The sequence below is a fragment of the Ovis canadensis genome, chromosome 3 (assembly GCF_042477335.2).
Source record: "Ovis canadensis isolate MfBH-ARS-UI-01 breed Bighorn chromosome 3, ARS-UI_OviCan_v2, whole genome shotgun sequence".
Lineage (NCBI taxonomy): Eukaryota > Metazoa > Chordata > Mammalia > Artiodactyla > Bovidae > Ovis > Ovis canadensis.
In genome coordinates, this window is record NC_091247.1 from 85,462,101 (window position 1) to 85,480,151 (window position 18,051).

The 18,051-nt window shown below is 39.1% G+C and overlaps 2 protein-coding genes across 9 annotated transcripts in view; one reads left to right on the plus strand and one right to left on the minus strand.

Moving 5' to 3' along the window:
- Positions 1–646: 646 nt before the first annotated feature.
- MORN2 (MORN repeat containing 2) lies at positions 647–9,457 on the minus strand (the record flags this gene model as incomplete). Its single annotated transcript, XM_069581925.1, has 5 exons — positions 647–880; positions 2,414–2,550; positions 3,275–3,381; positions 3,820–3,870; positions 9,370–9,457. Coding segments are annotated over 5 exons (486 nt in total), but the record flags the coding sequence as incomplete, so codon positions are not given.
- A 67-nt stretch (positions 9,458–9,524) lies between these two features.
- Positions 9,525–18,051, plus strand: part of DHX57 (DExH-box helicase 57) — a 66,945-nt gene continuing 58,418 nt past the window's right edge. For 2 of the 8 annotated variants that reach the window (XM_069580460.1, XM_069580462.1), the window contains exons 1-3: positions 9,553–9,866; positions 10,625–10,680; positions 16,503–16,720. In XM_069580460.1, coding sequence (XP_069436561.1) covers positions 10,645–10,680; positions 16,503–16,720 — 254 coding nt within the window. In that variant the 5' untranslated portion in view covers positions 9,553–9,866; positions 10,625–10,644. Of the gene's footprint in view, positions 9,867–10,624; positions 10,681–16,502; positions 16,721–18,051 lie in introns of those variants that run through there. The other 6 variants (XM_069580461.1, XM_069580463.1, XM_069580465.1 and 3 more) reach the window with 6 other exon arrangements.

The window sequence follows — 18,051 nt, forward strand, 5'->3', positions numbered from 1 at the left end:
CCTTTTCCTATTTGGAGCCAGTCTGTTGTTCCATGTCCAGTTCTAACTGTTGCTTCCTGACCTGCATACAGATTTCTTAAGAGGCAGGTCAGGTGGTCTGATATTCCCATCTCTTTCAGAATTTTCCACAGTTTATTGTGATCCACAGACATTTGTATATCTTCTTTGAAAAAATGTCCATTCAAATCCTTTGCCCATATTTAAACTGAGCTGTCTTTTAATTTATGTATATTTATATATGAATTCTGTATATATTCTGAAAACTAAACCTTTATCAGATATATGATTTTGCAAGTATTTTCTCCCATTCTGTGAACTGTCTTTTCATTTCCTTGATAGTTTCCTTTAAGACATAGATATACTTTTTAAAGATGACAAAATTCAGGTACAGGATTAGAAACTGACTTTGTCAAGATCTGCATAGTTTATATTAAAATGAACAAACAAACTCTCAATTGAATCATATAATTTCTTTTTTTTTCTTCTTTTCTTTATTTTGTCATGTGCTAGTTTAGTTCCCTGACCAGGGATCAAACCTGCGCCCCCTACAGTAGAAGCACAGAGTTTTAACCACTGGACTACCAAGGAAGTCCCCACAATTTATTTTAAATTAATTATAAGATGATCAAAAGAAAGTACAAAAAGGTGTAAATAAGTGATGGTTTTATTGGTAAAAGTAAACAGATAGTGTATGAAGTTATTTCAGATGACAGATTTAGTTGTTTTCCTTAGAAGTAAAAGCTGCAATTACCATATTAAAACTTTAATGCAGGCTATCTACATATGGAGCTTTAGCCTCAGGCCTGGAGCAGCTGTGAAATGAAAGTAACCACACCATTCTAGTCCTTGGATATCAGTATATTGTCCTTCACCTTCCACCCTGCAACAGTAAAAAATAAGTGTGTTCATTAACAAGACCAGAAATTTATAGTCCAGGTATAAGACTGTCTAGTATATTATATACTATGTCTGAAGAATTATATCATTCTGCTTTCAAACTTTGATTTAAAACCTGACAACCTATTTTTATATCCTACAAAAAAATAATACTACTATTCCAAACAACACTGTCATTATACAATTTTTTATGTCTAAGATTTTAGGGTTACATATGCTTAGTTTAGACAAAACCAGAACAGTCACAAAACGAAAAGTTTATATTGGTTATCTGACTTAATTAGTTCATTTATTCAACAAATGTTTATTGATCTTCAACTATGTTTGAGATACTGTGCTCTATGCTGGTGTTTTCTGGACTATTTGGAGTGGTGAAAATGCACTTTGCAGAACCAAACAGACCTTTATCCCATGGGTTAGAGTTTTCTCCCTTTATTAATATCAGTGGGAAAAGTTTATATGCTGTCATTACAGACTTGGCAACAGAAGAGGTGAACACTTTTCTACCCTCCTCAATATGTATCAACCTCTTCATAACAATTAGGTTGCATTTTTAATTCTGGAAATAATAAGGGGGTAGTTATAAATGAACATGAAACCTCTGGATGACATAGTATTTGGTGTGAGGATTAAGTTTATAAAGATGTGTGAGGGTGGGGGTGGAGATTTGGATGAAGGTGGTCAAAAGGTACAAATTTCCAGGTACAAGATAAATAAAGTATTAGGACTATTTATGTATGTAGAAATGTAGTAATGTACATTTCTACATACATAAATATAATTAATACTTTTGTATGTTATATACAGGGCTTCCCTGGTGGCTCAGAGGTTAAAGCGTCTGCCTCCAATGCAGGAAACCCGGGTTCGATCAAGTTAAGAGAGTAAATCCTTAGTTCTCATCACAAGAAAAAAATATTTTTTTTATTACTTTATATCAATGTGAGATGATGAATGTTCACTAAACTTATTGTGGTAATCACTTCATGATATATGTAAATCAAATCATTATGCTGTATACCTTGAATTTATACAGTGCTGTACATGAATGACATCTCAAACTGGAAGAAAATCTAAAATAAAATTTAAAACTATAAAAAAACCTTATTAAGACATTTCCAGTGAAAATAATTTTTGGCCTAAATTTTCTCAATAATTGCAACAAACTTTCCATCTCTCTTATGACTGCAAAAAGTTCCACAGGAATAAAGGAGTCAAGAGGATATAAATGAAAAATCTAATAGATTATCACTAGGCATGATATGTTTTGGAGGCTCATGATGGCCTTAGCCTCTCTCATAACATTTTTCCCCAAAATGATAATCCAACAATTCTTCTAAAATATAAGTATGCTGCTGCTGCTGCTGCTGCTAAGTCGCTTCAGTCGTGTCCGACTCTGTGCGACCCCAATATTTTAACTAAATACATTACAAAAGAAATTTAGCATTAACTAAATTTTTAGGCAAATATGCCTGAAAAATATCTTTTAGACTACAGTGACTTTTAATTTTAAACTCACCTGTTTTCATTGAAATTTCCAGTGTATTTTGCCCCAGTTGGGAATGTATAAGTTCCCAGTCCATGAAACATATTGTCCTTAAAGTGTCCTTCATATATTGCTCCTGAAAAATGCTCAAGTCTTCCGAAACCATTCATCTGTTTGCAACAAAGGAAATGACCTCAGTAACTCATCTTCAGTTTCATTAGTGTATTTCTAAAAAGTATACACAGATGTCTGTCATCCACTTAGTTATTATTTAATCTAACATTGTATCACCCTTTATTTCCACAAAAATAAGACAACATTTTTATCATTGTCCTTTGTATGTCTGTCTCTGTGAAGCTGACAAAGTCAGTGTTTCTCATCTGGGGCAATCGAACATCTTGCAGGTCCATAATGATAACAACAGGGCTCCTCAAGATACCTTGAATATATCGAAAATCTTAAAGGCCAACCTGTTTAGTTAGCCCAGAAATGGCACAAAGAAGTTGTTAAGAACAGAAATTTGTATTCAAGCAGATCTAAGACCATTTTTGTTTCATCACTTACTAGCTAGGCAAGAAATCTGAGCCTAATTTCCCTCAATTGTAGAGCAGCAATATTAATGATAACGAATCATTAGGCTGCTGTAAAGATTAAATGAGAAAATTATGTAATGAGTCTAGTTTGTTCAACGAATAGGAAATGAGAAAGATGATGACAGCTCTCTGAATGAGTTTCATACTATTCCTTATATTATTCATATATATTAAATACAATAATTTGTTATTTTTATTGCATGGCCTACTCATACATGTTTTTTGAAATGGCGAAATGCCAGGAATCATTTAACCAACAGAGTTACTTATCCACTGTCAATATTCAAAACAATAATAATACCTTGTCATCTTTCCAGCTTCCTGTGTAGACAATCCCATTAGGAGTGGTATGAATACCTATTCCATTTCTCTCAATGACTCCAGAAGATGTTCTTGTACAGTCCCCATCTAAGTAAGAGAGAAATACTGAAGATTATAAACGGGAACCCTGTTTGGCTAAATAATAAAGTATGTTCAGGCTTAATCAGAACTGCATCACAGTGGGTCTCTCTGCTTTCCTAGAACTAAAACTAATGAGACCACAGATGAGGCACTCTGTGGACCTTTAAATTATTGAGACTCAAGGGCCTGGAAGACTGACGTATTGCTATGGCCCTCCCATAGGTTTCCAAGGCACACTGTCTATACTTAACTTTAGAGTTTGAGTTTAAGATTTAAAATCTGTTCCTCCATTAGTATCTTTTTTTCTCTCCATTAGTATTTCTGTGTGATTTTATTTATGGAGTCAATATCTCAATAGTACTTTTATCAAGTGTGACAGTCCCAGTTTTGCACTCTTAAGCTATTTAATCTATATAGAAAAAAGTAATTGAAATGTATGCTTACCATACGTGTCTCCATTCGGAAATATAAAGTTTATCTTAAATACTTCTGGAGCTGTTTTAAAAGATTTAAGAAAAATCACATATTTTTTAAAGTTTTTTATTCTTTGATATGAACAGTTTTTTAAAGTCTTTATTGAATTTGTTACAAAATTGTTTCTGTTTTATGTTTTGGTTTTTTTGGCTACGAGGCATGTGGGATCTTAGCTTCCCAACCAGGGATCAAACCCACACCCCCTGCATTGGAAGGTGAAGTCTTAATCAGTGGACCACAAGGGAAGCCTCAAGCTTAAACATTTTTATGTTATAAGACCTATAACAAATTTGCTTAAAGAGCCAACCAAATACTCACTTTATATTCATGTTTACTTGGCATTTCCATAGTCGAGTGTAGGGTTCTGGGGAAATAATTTTGTCTAGATGATCTATTTTTATTTGTTTAACAGCTTTATTAATATATAATTCACGTACCACAAAAATTACTCTTTAAAAGTATACAAAATTCATTTGTTTTTGCATACTCAAGTTGTATAACTGTCACCACAATCTAATTTTAGGATATTTTAATCACCCTCAAAAGAAATCCTATACATATTATCAGTTTCTCTCTATTACCCTAAAACCTACCCAACCCCATCCCCAGACCCTGGCAAACAATAATCTATAATCTGTCTCTATGTACTGGTATAATCCAGACAGTTCATAGAAATGGAATCATACAATATGTGGTCCTTTGTAAGTAGCTTCTTTTACTCAGCTTCAAGTTTCATCAATGTTGTACCATGTATTAGTATTTTATCACTTTTTATTGCTGAATAGTCCATGGTACAAAAAGAACACATTTTGTTTATTTATCCATTGATCAGTTGATGGTCAGTTGAGTTGTTTCCAGTTTTGGCTGTTATGAATAGTGCTACTATAAACATTCATGTGTAATTTTTTGTACGGGCATATGTTTTTATTTCTCTTGGGTATTTGATCTATTGATTATTTCACAGAGGTAAGGTAGAGTGAGCAATCTCAGAATTGGCAGCAGAAAGAAATAGAAAAAAAAAGATAGTAAGTGAGAAGAGGTGGGGGGAGGAGTAGGGTCCAAACAGAATGAGATTAGAATGAAGACCAGGTGAAAAATGAAAAAAGAAAACCACAGCCTTAGGGGGCAGGGGTGGAATGGAATCTATGCCTCAGAGCTCTGAGACATTCAGTGGATTAAAACTTTAGAAACTAATTTTTTCCAATACTGAAGAAAACATATATTGGAGATGCTAAGTAAACTATAACTTCTAGAACAACAGCCTATTAGAATGTTACTCAAAGTGTGGCCCATGCATTAGAACCATTTAGGATGCTTTACAAGTTCCTAGGCCCTACTCCACACTGCTGCTGCTGCTGCACTGCTTCAGTCGTGTCCGACTCTGTGCGACCCCACAGACAGAAGCCCACCAGGCTCCCCATCCCTGGGATTCTCCAGGCAAGAACACTGGAATGGGTTGCCATTTCCTTCTCCAATGCATGAAAGTGAAAAGTGAACGTGAAGTCGCTCAGTCGTGTCTGACTCTTAGCGACCCCATGGACTGCAGCCTACCAGGCTCCTCCGTCCATGGGATTTTCCAGGCAAGAGTACTGGAGTGGGGTGCCATTGCCTTCTCTGCTACTCCACACTACTGAATCAGAATCTCTATGGGTGGGACAAGAGAACTGATCTTTTCAACTGGAAAACTAACCTGAGTGCCAGTTATGAAAGGCTGGAAGCTCATCTCCTCTGAGGAAACAGAGTTAATAAAATAGGCAGAAGACTTAAACATCATCAAAAAGGGAGAGTCCAGCAGCCTTGAGACAGGAGTAGACATTTATGAAAAATAATTAACAATTTAGGAAATGAATAATTTAACTGTGAAAAGAAGAGAAGCAAAAAGCAAAGGAGAAAAGGAAAGATATACCCATTTGAATGCAGAGTTCCAAAGAATAGCAAGGAGAGATAAGAAAGCCTTCTTCAGTGATCAGTGCAAAGAAATAGAGGAAAACAATAGAATGGGGAAGACTAGAGATCTCTTCAAGAAAATTAGAGATACCAAGGGAACATTTCATGCAAAGATGGGCTCAATAAAGGACAGAAATGGTATGGACCAAAAGAAGCAGAAGATATTAAGATGAGATGGCAAGAATACACAGAACTGTACAAAAATGATCTTTACGACCCAGATAATCACGATGGCGTGATCACTCACCTAGAGCCAGACATGCTGGTAAGCAAAGTCAAGGGGGCCTTAGAAAGCATCACTATGAACAAAGCTAGTGGAGGTGATGGAATTTCACTTGAGCTATTTCAAATCCTGAAAGATGATGCTGTGAAAGTGCTGCACTCAATATTCCAGCAAATCTGGGAAACTCAGCAGTGGCCACAGGACTGGAAAAGGTCAGTTTTCATTCCAATCCCAAAGAAAGGCAATGCCAAAGAATGCTCAAACTACTGCACAATTGCACTCATCTCACACGCTAGTAAAGTAATGCTGAAAGTTCTCTAAGCCAGGCTTCAGCAATACGTGAACCATGAACTTCCAGATGTTCAAGCTGGTTTTAGAAAAGGCAGAGGAACCAGAGATCAAATTGCCAACATCTGTTGAATCATCGAGAAAGCAAGAGAGTTCCAGAAAAACACCTATTTCTGCTTTATTGACTATGCCAAAGCCTTCGACCCTGTGGATCACAATAAACTGTGGAGAATTCTTCAGGAGATGGGCATACCAGACCACCTGATCTGCCTGTTGAGAAATCTGTATGCAGGTCAGGAGTAACAGTTAGAACTGGACATGGAACAACAGACTGGCTCCAAATAGGAAAAGGAGTATGTCAAGGCTGTATATTGTCACCCTGCTTATTTAACTTATATGCAGAGTACATCATGAGAAACACTGGGCTGGATGAAACACAAGCTGCAATCAAGATTGCGGGGAGAAATATAAAAAAGCTCAGCTATGCAGATGATACCACCCTTATGGCAGAAAGTGAAGAACTAAAGAGCCTCTTGATGAAAGTGAAAGAGCAGAGTGAAGAAGTTGGTTTAAAGCTCAACATTCAGAAAACAAAGATCATGGCATCAGGGCCCATCAATTCATGGCAAATAGATGGGGAAACAGTGGAAACAGTGAGAGACTTTATATTTTGGGGTTCCAAAATCACTGCAGATGGTGACTGCAGCCATGATATTAAATGACGCTTACTCGTTGGAAGGAAAGTTATGACCAACCTAGACAGCATATTCAAAAGCAGAGACATTACTTTGCCAGTAAAGATCCATCTAGTCAAGGCTATGGTTTTTCCAGTAGTCATGTATGGATGTGAGAGCTGGACTATAAAGAAAGCTGAGCACCAAAGAATTGATGCTTTTGAAGAGTGGCGTTGGGGAAGACTCTTGAGAGTCCCTTGGAGCGCGAGGAGATCCAACCAGTCCATCCTAAAGGAGATCAGTCCTGAGCGTCCTTTCAAAGGACTGACGTTGAAGCTGAAATTCCAATACTTGGCCATCTGATGTGAAGAGCTGATTCATTTGAAAAGACCCTGATGCTGGGAAAAATTGAAGGCAGGAGCAGAAGGGGATGACAGAGGATGAGATGGCTGGATGGCATCACCAACTCAATGGACATGAGTTTGGGTAAACTCCGGGAGTTGGTGATGGACAGGGAGGCCTGGCGTGCTGCAGTCCATGGGGTCACAAAGAGTCAGACATGACTGAGTGACTGAACTAAACTGAATTGAACTGTTGAAATAAACCGCCTTAGAAGGGCTGAAGAGCAAAATGAAAACCATTGGAAAGTAAATTAGTGAACTGGAATACAAGGCTGAACATTTTTCCCAAAAAGAGGCATAAAGGAAAACAGAGATATCACCTGACAAACCTTTCATATCTACCCTCATCCCCAGACTCTTCTAGGACCTCCCACAGCACTCTTGTTCTATCCCTGCTGTAGTGTGTGTGTGTTGGTCTATCCTTACTGTAGAGTGTGAGACTGTGTGTGCGTGTGTTGGTCTATCCCTAGAGCCCCCACACCACTCTTGGTCTATCCCTACTGTAGTGTGTGTGTGTGTCTGTGTGTGTGTTGGTCTATCCTTACTGTAGAGTGTGAGTGTGTGAGTGTGTGTGTGTGTGTGTGTTGGTCTATCCCTAGAGCCCCCACACCACTCTTGGTCTATCCCTACTGTAGTGTGTGTGTGTCTGTGTGTGTGTTGGTCTATCCTTACTGTAGAGTGTGTGTGTGCGTGTGTGTGTGTGTGTGAGTGTGTGTGTGTGTGTTGGTCTATCCCTAGAGCCCCCACAACACTTTTGGTCTATCCCTACTGTAGTGTGTCTGTGTGTGTTGGTCTATCCCTACTGTAGTGTGTGTGTCTATGTGTGTGTTGGTCTATCCTTACTGTAGAGTGTGAGTGTGTGTGTGTGTGTGTGAGTGTGTGTGTGTGTTGGTCTATCCCTAGAGCCCCCACAACACTTTTGGTTTATCCCTACTGTAGTGTGTGTGTGTGTCTGTGTGTGTGTTGGTCTATCCTTACTGTAGAGTGTGAGTGTGTGTGCGTGTGTGTGTGTGTGTGAGTGTGCGTGTGTGTGTTGGTCTATCCCTAGAGCCCCCACACCACTCTTGGTCTATCCCTACTGTAGTGTGTGTGTGTCTGTGTGTGTGTTGGTCTATCCTTACTGTAGAGTGTGAGTGTGTGTGTGTGTGTGTGTTGGTCTATCCCTAGAGCCCCCACAACACTTTTGGTCTATCCCTACTGTAGTGTGTCTGTGTGTGTTGGTCTATCCCTACTGTAGTGTGTGTGTCTATGTGTGTGTTGGTCTATCCTTACTGTAGAGTGTGAGTGTGTGTGTGTGTGTGTGAGTGTGTGTGTGTGTGTTGGTCTATCCCTAGAGCCCCCACAACACTTTTGGTTTATCCCTACTGTAGTGTGTGTGTGTGTCTGTGTGTGTGTTGGTCTATCCTTACTGTAGAGTGTGAGTGTGTGTGCGTGTGTGTGTGTGTGTGAGTGTGCGTGTGTGTGTTGGTCTATCCCTAGAGCCCCCACACCACTCTTGGTCTATCCCTACTGTAGTGTGTGTGTGTCTGTGTGTGTGTTGGTCTATCCTTACTGTAGAGTGTGAGTGTGTGTGTGTGTGTGTGAGAGTGTGTGTGTGTGTGTGTGTTGGTCTATCCCTAGAGCCCCCACAACACTTTTGGTCTATCCCTACTGTAGTGTGTCTGTGTGTGTTGGTCTATCCCTACTGTAGTGTGTGTATGTCAATTGCCCTTAAATGGTTCACACACCCGAAACTTCGGAATGTTAGAGCTAGAAGAAGGGAACCTAAGAGGTGCAGACTGGCAGTACGCTGGCACTGGCCCAGTGTGTCACAACAGCGAATCGACGGCCGGATGAGAGCTAGAACCCAGGTCTCCAGATTCCCGCTCCTGGGGCTCTCTCTGTACCCCCATCCCACCAGGAAATCTGTCTCATCCCTACTGGAGTTGCCAGGGGCCGGCTCACTGCATGTTCTATTTAAGAGACGTTGAGAGGATGGGGCACTCACTTGACACAGGGCTGCGGGAGAGATTTTCTGGACTCTGTGATTCTCCCTGGGCCGCCAGCTCGGTGGCCTGGAGGGCAGAAGCCCTAGTTCAGCGCCGGGTGCGACATGGTTGCTAGGGCGACCAGGCACCTCTCACCCGGAAGCGAATGTGGGGGGAGGGGTGGGCCCGAGGTTGAGCCAATCAGAAGGCGCCAGGGCTGTACCGCTGTAGCTGGGCCGCTGCGGAGCCGCTCCAGGTAAGGTCAGGGTGGATGGCAGCGCCCAGGCAGGGCCTTTGGCCGCTGGGCGCCACGTCCGAATAGGTGGCCCGAGAAGCAGCGCTACAAACCCGGGACGGTCGCCCCTTCAGCGGACGAGGAATGTGTGTCCGTGTGCGTGGTCCGCGCGTCTCCCTGGTGGTCAGTGTGCGGACCTTTCTACCGTCAGCCTCTTCCGCAGTGGGCAGGGTCTGAGAAGCCTCCCGGCCCGGTGGGATCCAGCCTGTCTGGCAGGGGCCGGTGAGTCTGGAGCAGCAGGATCCTAGGCCTGCGACCAGGCCTGGCCTGGGTCGACAGCTGAGGGTTGTACAGCTGAGGCCGGGGAGCTGAATTCTGCCGGATAAAGGGTTGACTTGGAGGGCCTCGGGCTGGTTTCCTGTATCTTAGCTCCATCTCCAGTTGGTGGCTGTTTGGGGAGAGGATTGGCTACAGTATGCTGGAAGAAAGTTACCAGGTCTGGGTATCTGCAAGGAGCTGGATCTATGGGGTCAGTCAGAGATTTGCCTGGGAGGGGAATGGTTTGTGCTAAGTTTTCAGCGCCCAGCTTGGTGATTCTGTTCCTGGGAGCCAAACTTAGGTTCTCGTGTCCACGGTGAATAAAGAAAGTTGAGATCTTCCCAGGCTAAATGGATTTCTGATGTTTTGTTGTCTTATGGGGCCTGCCTGACCAGGGAAAAAATGCCATTCCCGGGGCTAGCTGATTAACGATTGATCTGACAGCATGCCTTTCATATGCAAACCAACCAATCCTGCCCGCCTTACCTCCAACAACCTCCTTTGTCTAACCAGCAAGCCTGTAGTTCACTTGCCCTAAATCAGTCCAGGGCCAAGTACCAGGCAACTAGGGACAAGCCCTAGACCTTAGAGTCTGTGGGAATTACTTAAAGTAGCCAGTCCTAAGCTGTTTTCCCTGCCTGGCCTCTTCTTTCCCATGGAAAAACCAAGAAAGAATGCGGGGTGGCCTTCTCCTTACTCCTTTCTGCCTGCTCCTGACACAGGTGCTTCCCTGGCGTGGCCTATGGAGACAGACAGACCTCTCCTTTTTAGGAGAGCTGTAAGTAACATTAAACTTTTTCTTTTGATGGTATTAATCTCTCTGTGTCAGCACTCAGTCACCTTTATAAATTAAGGCCCAGGCACAAATCAAAGCGGGGCTGGCTTAACATTAAAATTTTGAATTGAAGATACAAAGTACATGTTTGGGGGGTAAAAGGTAAGTATGGGGGAAAGAATTTCAGCTTTGGAGTCAAATGGATTATTTCAGACCCTAGCTCCAGGCTTTTCTTCTATAGTAGTGACATTGGACAAGTTGTGTAATTTATCTGTACTCTAGTTTCCTCCTCTATAAAATATAGAAAATAATATTTACCTTGTAGGAGTTTTACAGAATTAATTGAAATAATCATGCAGACTTATATTTCCAACTATGTTCTACACATCTCCATTTGAATGTCTAGAAGGCATCTCCAGTGTAACATCCATTCTGAACTTGTGACACTCCCTATGTAATTTCATGTCCATTCCCTGGTGGCTCAGATGGTAAAGCATTTGCCTACAATGTGGGAGACCCAGGTTCGATCCCTGGGTTGGGAAGATCCCCTGGAGAAGGAAATGGCAACCCACTCCAGTACTCTTGCCTGGAACATTTCATGGATGGAGGAGCCTGGTAGGCTACCGTCCATGGGGTTGCAAAGAGTCGGACACGACTGAGCGACTTCACTTCACATTCCCATTCTGATCACATGGCTGAGCACAGAACCCCTATTCACCTAGTTAAGCTAGGACCTCAAATTTTACAATAACTCTAGACACTTCTTATACCTTTCATCTAATTCATCATCTATGATTAAAATACATTGAGACTCTATGGCCACTTTTCAACTCTACTTGTTTCCTCTGTAGTCCAACTCACTGTTTAGTTTTGTTTTTTATTTCCTACCTGAACAATTGCAGTAGTTGCCTAACTGGCCTCCTGGTTCTCCTCACCTCCCTACAGTCATTTTATTCTTCACATAGCAGCTAGAGTAATTGTTAGAACCGAAGTCAGTCATACCAAGCTTTTGCCTTTGTCCTCTATTGACTTTCTATTATATTTAGAGTAAAATTCAAAGTTCTTCCTAGGGCTTATACGGCCATCTCTGGTCTCTGACCCCATCTCCTTTGCTTACTACGTTGCAGACCCACAAGACTCCTCACTGTTCAGCCCACTGCACTGAAGATGTTATTCTGGACTTGGACCCTTTTCACCTACTATTGCTTTGCTTAGAATGTTCTTTTTACAAATATTTCATGACTCATTTTCTGCATGTTCACATGTCTGCTCAAATATGATCTCAGAAAGATGATCACTCTTACCTGACCACTCTATCTGAAAAAAGACTCAATTTTTTTCTTCATAGCACTTAATATTGTATATTTGTTTATTGTCATCTTAATTTCTAGAGGATGAGCTTCATGAGGCAAGAATTTTGTTGTCTTTGCTGTTGTATCCCTAGAATCTAGCACTTAATAAGTGTTCAATAAATATTTGTGGAATGAATAAATAAATGAATGGCTCTTCATTTTCATATCAGTAATTTATTCAACCCTCAGCTATTCCTCAAATACATGTTGAATTCCTGTTATATGCCATACACTATTAGAGGTACAGCGGTAATCAACATGGATATACTCCTTGCCTTCAGAGAGCGTTCTGGGGGCAGGGGGAGTGGCGGGAGATAAACATCAAAGAAACAATAAATACGTATAATTATAAAGGATTTGAAGAAAGGAATATCAGGAGACCTAGCCCAATTGCTACATATTTATGAGTTTCGCAGTTATTTCCCTGCTTTTGATTTCAAATTTCGTTTTAGTTTGGTTGCAAAACATACTTTTTAAAGTTTTGTCTTTTTAAACTTATTAAGGTTTGTTTTATAGGCTAGTATATTGTCTATCCTGGAAAATTTTCCTTGTCCACATACGAAAAATGTCTATTTTTTGTTGGTAGAATGTTCTATAGATGTCTCTTAGGTCAAGTTGGTTTTTACTGTTTCAAGTCTTCTGTTTCCTTATTGATCTTCTGTGTAGGTGCTTTTTACCGTGGCTGAACGTGGGTATTGCAGTTTCCTGCTGTTATATGTTGTGTATTTCTCTGTTCATTTCTGTCAGTTGTTGGTTGATGTGTTTTGGTGCTCTGTTATTACGTACAGTATATTTATAATTGTTACATCTTCCTCATGGATTGACTCTCTTATCTTTATGAAATGTTCTTCTTTATCACTAACAAGATTTTTTTTTGCTTTATAGTCTATTTTGTTTGATATTAACATAGTTGTTGCAGCTTTCTTGTGGTTTTCATTTGCATGATTTCTCTTTTTCCATCCTTTTACTTTTCATTTATTTGTATCTTTGAATTTAAAGTGATAGACAGCATATACTTGGATCTTGTTTTTTTCACTAAGAATTCATCTTTTCATTGGATTGTTTAATCCATTCACATTTAATATTGTTATTGGTATAGTGGGATTTATTTTTTCCATTCTACTTTTAGTTGTCAGTATGTCTCATGTCTATTTTGTTTCACTGTTCCTACTTTGCTGTTTTCTTTTGCATTAAATTATTCAATAAATTTTCCTAATGCAGTATTTTAATTTCTTTAGTGATTTTTTTTCACTACATTTATTGAATTTTTGGTTTACTTTTTAGTGACTGCTCAAGGATTTGTCTTATACCTCTTAACATATCAGAGTCAACTTCACATTTATACTAACTCAATTTTGGTAATATATAGAAATGTTACTTTCATATAGCTGTATGCCTTTCCTCTCCTTTTTGCAGTTAAGATTCCACATGTAAGCAATATCATATGATATTTGTCTTTGTCTGAGTTACTTCATTTAGTATGATAATCTCTCAGTCAGTTCAGTTCAGTTCAGTCACTCAGTCGTGTCCGACTCTTTGCGACCCCATGAATCACAGCACGCCAGGCCTCCCTGTCCATCACCAACTCCCGGAGTTCACTCAGACTCACGTCCATCAAGTCAGTGATGCCATCCAGCCATCTCATCCTCTGTCGTCCCCTTCTCCTCCTGCCCCCAATCCCTCCCAGCATCAGAGTCTTTTCCAATGAGTCAACTGTTCGCATGAGGTAGCCAAAGTACTGGAGTTTCAGCTTTAGCATCATTCCTTCCAAAGAAATCCCAGGGCTGATCTCCTTCAGAATGGACTGGTTGGATCTCCTTGCAGTCCAAGGGACTCTCAAGAGTCTTCTCCAACACCACAGTTCAAAAGCATCAATTCTTCAGTGCTCAGCTTTCTTCACAGTCCCACTCTCACATCCATACATGACCACGGGAAAAACCATAGCCTTGACTAGACAGACCTTAGTCGGCAAAGTAATGTCTCTGGGTCCATCCATGTTGTTAGTAATGGCATTATTTCATTCTTTTTTATGACTGAGTAATATTCCGTTGTGTATATGTACCATGTCTTCTTTATCCATTCATCTGGCAATGAAACCTTAGGTTGCATCCCCATCTATACATTGTTATAGTTATTACTTTACCATCTGTAGTCATTTTATTAACCCAATCCATCTGTGCTCCCGCCAACCTGTTTTGTTCTATTACAGCATATACGTTACATTTTTGCGTATCATAAACCCACTATTACGTTATATATATATTATTTTATATAGTTGCTTTTTAAATCAGTTATGTGAAGAAAGAACAAAATATGGATATACACTGTTTGGTAGGTTTTGAGGAAGTTGATTTTGTTTTATATTTACATAGTTACCTTTACTGGTGCTTCTTTTTATGTGTGTGTGAGTTCAGATTACCATCTAGGGTCACTTTCTTCAGCTTAAACAAATTCCTATAGTAGTTTTTTTGTAAAGCAGATCTTAATGGGTTTATATCTGTAAGTGACAAGTTGTTTTTCTCTAAATGCTTGCAAGACTTCTTGTCTTTAACTTTAGCATTTTTATGTATTGTGTCTATTTATGGATTTCTGGCTTTATCCTGTTTGAAGTCCTTAGAACTTCCTTTATGTGTAGGTTATTGTCTTTCAATACATTTGATAGGTCTTCTGTCATTATTTCTTAAAATGTTTTTTCTGTTCTTTTCTTTCTCTCTCTCCTATCCTTCTGGTGTTTCTGTTATGCATACTACTAACTTTGGACTTAGTTTGGGTGTAGTTAGTTGACTTAGTTAGAGCTTAGTTTGTTCTTTATTTCTGGTTCCTTAAGATGTAAATCTAGGTTGTTTATTTGAGATCATTTCTTTTTCTTAACATAGACATTTATTGTGATAAACTTCCCTCTTAGAGAACTCCTTTTGCTGCATCCCATAATTTTTGGTATGTTGTGTTTTCATTTTCAGTTGTTTGAGGATATTTTTAAATTTCCTTTTGGTTTTGTCTTTGACCCACTGGTTGTTCAGGAGCATGTTATTTAATTTCCATACATTTATGAATTTTCCAGTTTTCCTTCTTTTATTGATTTCTAGTTTTATACCATTGTTACCAGAAAAGATGTTTGATTTGTTCTCAGTCTTCTTAAATTTGTCAAGACTTGTTTTATGGCCTAACATATGATCTATCCTGAAAAATATTTCATGTGGCTTTGAATGGAATGTTCTGTGTATGTCTATTATAGTTCAAGTCGAATTTTTCTTTTACTGGATGACTATCTTTCTGGATGATCAGACCATGGTTGAAAGTGTGATATTAAAGTGTCCTATTACTGTTGTATTGCTGGCTGCTTCCTCTCAGTTATGTTAATATTTGCTTTATATATTTAGATGCTCTGATATTGGGAGTATAAATATTCATAATTGTTAGATTCTCTTGATGAATTGACCCCTTTATCACTGTATAATGATCTTCTCTGTCTCTTGTTACAGTGTTTGACTTAAAGGCTATTTTGTCTGAGTACAGCTACCCCTGCCGTTTCCTTGTGCATTTACTATCTTTTACATCCCTTCACTTTCAGTCTGTGTGTCTTCGCAGCTGAAGCAATTCTCTTAAAGACTGCATGTAGTTGAGTCTTATTTTTTTTATCCATTCAACTATTTTATGTATTTTGATGGGAGAATTTAGTCCATTTACATTTAAAGTAATTATTGATGAGTAAGGACTTACTGCCATATTGTTGTTTTCTGAGCATTTTTAAGATCTTTTGTTTGTTTCTTTCTCTCTTGCTGTCTTCATGATTTGATGATTTTCTATAGTGGTATGCTTTGATTTTTTTCCCTCCTCATCTTTTGTATATCTACTATAGATTTTTTTAAAATTTTTTATTCATTTATAGTTTCTTTCTTACTATAGATTTTTAATGTGTAATTGTTTGGTTTGTTTGTTTTTTACTGTGAGGCTAATGTAAGACATTTATAACATTTTACTTTAAGCTGATAGCAGCTTAACTTTGATCGCATGCAAGAGTTTTACAGTTTTACTCCCCTCCAGGCACAATCTCTTAGCCAGAGCTGTTTCTAAAAATATATATGTAAATATAAATTTTACTTATCAAATCATATATTAAATACATGAAACATCTCTTCTAGGGTTTTTAAACCCTGTGCCAGACCTAACCAAATCAGAATGTAGCAGGGGACCCTACACACCCTCGTGTGTGATTTGAAAACTTCTCCATGTGTTTCTGATGCACCTCCTGGTTAAGAAACTTGTGTCAGAGAAACTTATTAGATATTAGTCTGGGGAGATGTGCTTATAAATCTTTTGTGAAGCAGTTTGTTCATGCTTTTAAACTGGCCCTTTGAGTGCGTTTTCCTTTTTCTTTTTCTTTAAAATAGGCTATATCCTTAACTTTGACAAACAAAGGATTATTATATTTACCTGGTTTTATAATGTCTGTATTACTTTTTTCTCTTGCAGGTAAAAATGAGTTCTTCAGTAAGAAGGAAAGGCAAGCCAGGGAAAGGAGGTGGAAAAGGGTCTTCCAGAGGAGGAAGAGGAGGCAGGAACCATGCTAGTAAATCTCACGGGGGTGGCAGCAGTGGCGGTGGTGTTGGCGGCAACAGAAAGGCATCAAGTAGAATCTGGGATGATGGCGATGACTTTTGTATCTTCAGTGAATCAAGGCATTCATCCAGGTTATTATACTCGTTGAATGTTCAAATATGAAAACAGTGTCAATTCCTGATGTATGGGACAAAAGATGGTTAAGACAAAGGGGGAAAATGCCAAGTAATTCTGGCTAAGTTACTCTTCCTATTATTTTAAAGCCTTGCAGTCCCCCACTTTGAGAATTTTTTTATTTTTTATTTATTTATTTTTAAAATTTTATTTATTTATTTGGCTGCTCTGGGTCTTAGTTGTAGCATGTGGGATCTAGCTCCCTGACCAGGGATCAAACCTGGGCCCCTGCACTGGGAGCTCAGAGTCTTAGCCACTGGACCACCAGGGAAGTCCCGAGAATTTTTTTAAAAGCATAATGGTAAATAACACCTTTGGGAGAGGGCTGGGCATTGAAATCTGAACTTAACTTTAACTTCCATATGACACTGTAAATTGAGTGTAATATTGTTATTGTAATCAATATTACAGAAAAGTAAATATTGGAAATGGTAGGGTAATTGAAAATTATATTAAGTATTTCTTAGGCATTGTAGTTTGAAGGTCCCGAAATGAGATCTGGCTGTATCCCTTCTGTTTAGTTGATGAATTATCCATTTTCCAACCGATCAACCAAATATTTACTGAAGCTTAATGTGATGGCCAGAGATAGATATCATGCCCAGGCTTCTCTCATAGTCAACTTTTAATTAGTGAACGTTGTTTTGTTGTTGTTCAGTCACTTCAATCATGTCCAACTCTTGGCAGCCTCAGGGACTGCAGCACGCCAGGCTCTTCTGTCCTCCACTATGTCCCAGGGTTTGCTCAAATTCATGTCCAGCACCACATTTTGAAAGTATCAATTCTTTGGCACTCAGCCTTCTTTATGATCCAAAGCTCACATCTGTACATGACCACTTTTGTCACTAAAGTGATGCCTCTGCTTTTTAATACACTCTATAAGTTTGTCATAGCTTTCCTTCAAAGGAGCAGGCATCTTTTACTTTCAGTCCTCAGTGATTTTGGAGCCCAAGAAAATAAAATCTATCACTGCTTCCACTATTTCCCCTTCTATTTGCCTTGAAGTGATGGGACCAGATGCCATGATCTTAGTTTTTTTAATGTGGAGTTTCAAGCCAGCTTTTTCATTCTCCTCTTTCACCCTCATCCAAAGGCTCTTTAGTTTCTCTTTACTTTCTGCCATTATGAGTGATATCATCTGCCTATTTGAGGTTGTTATTTCTCCTGGCAATCTTGATTTCAGATTATGATTTATCCAGCCCAGCATTTCACATGATGTATTCTGCATAATTCTAATACATGTTTAATGAAAATAAAGATTTTCTACTGCATGTTATGCAGTATAAAT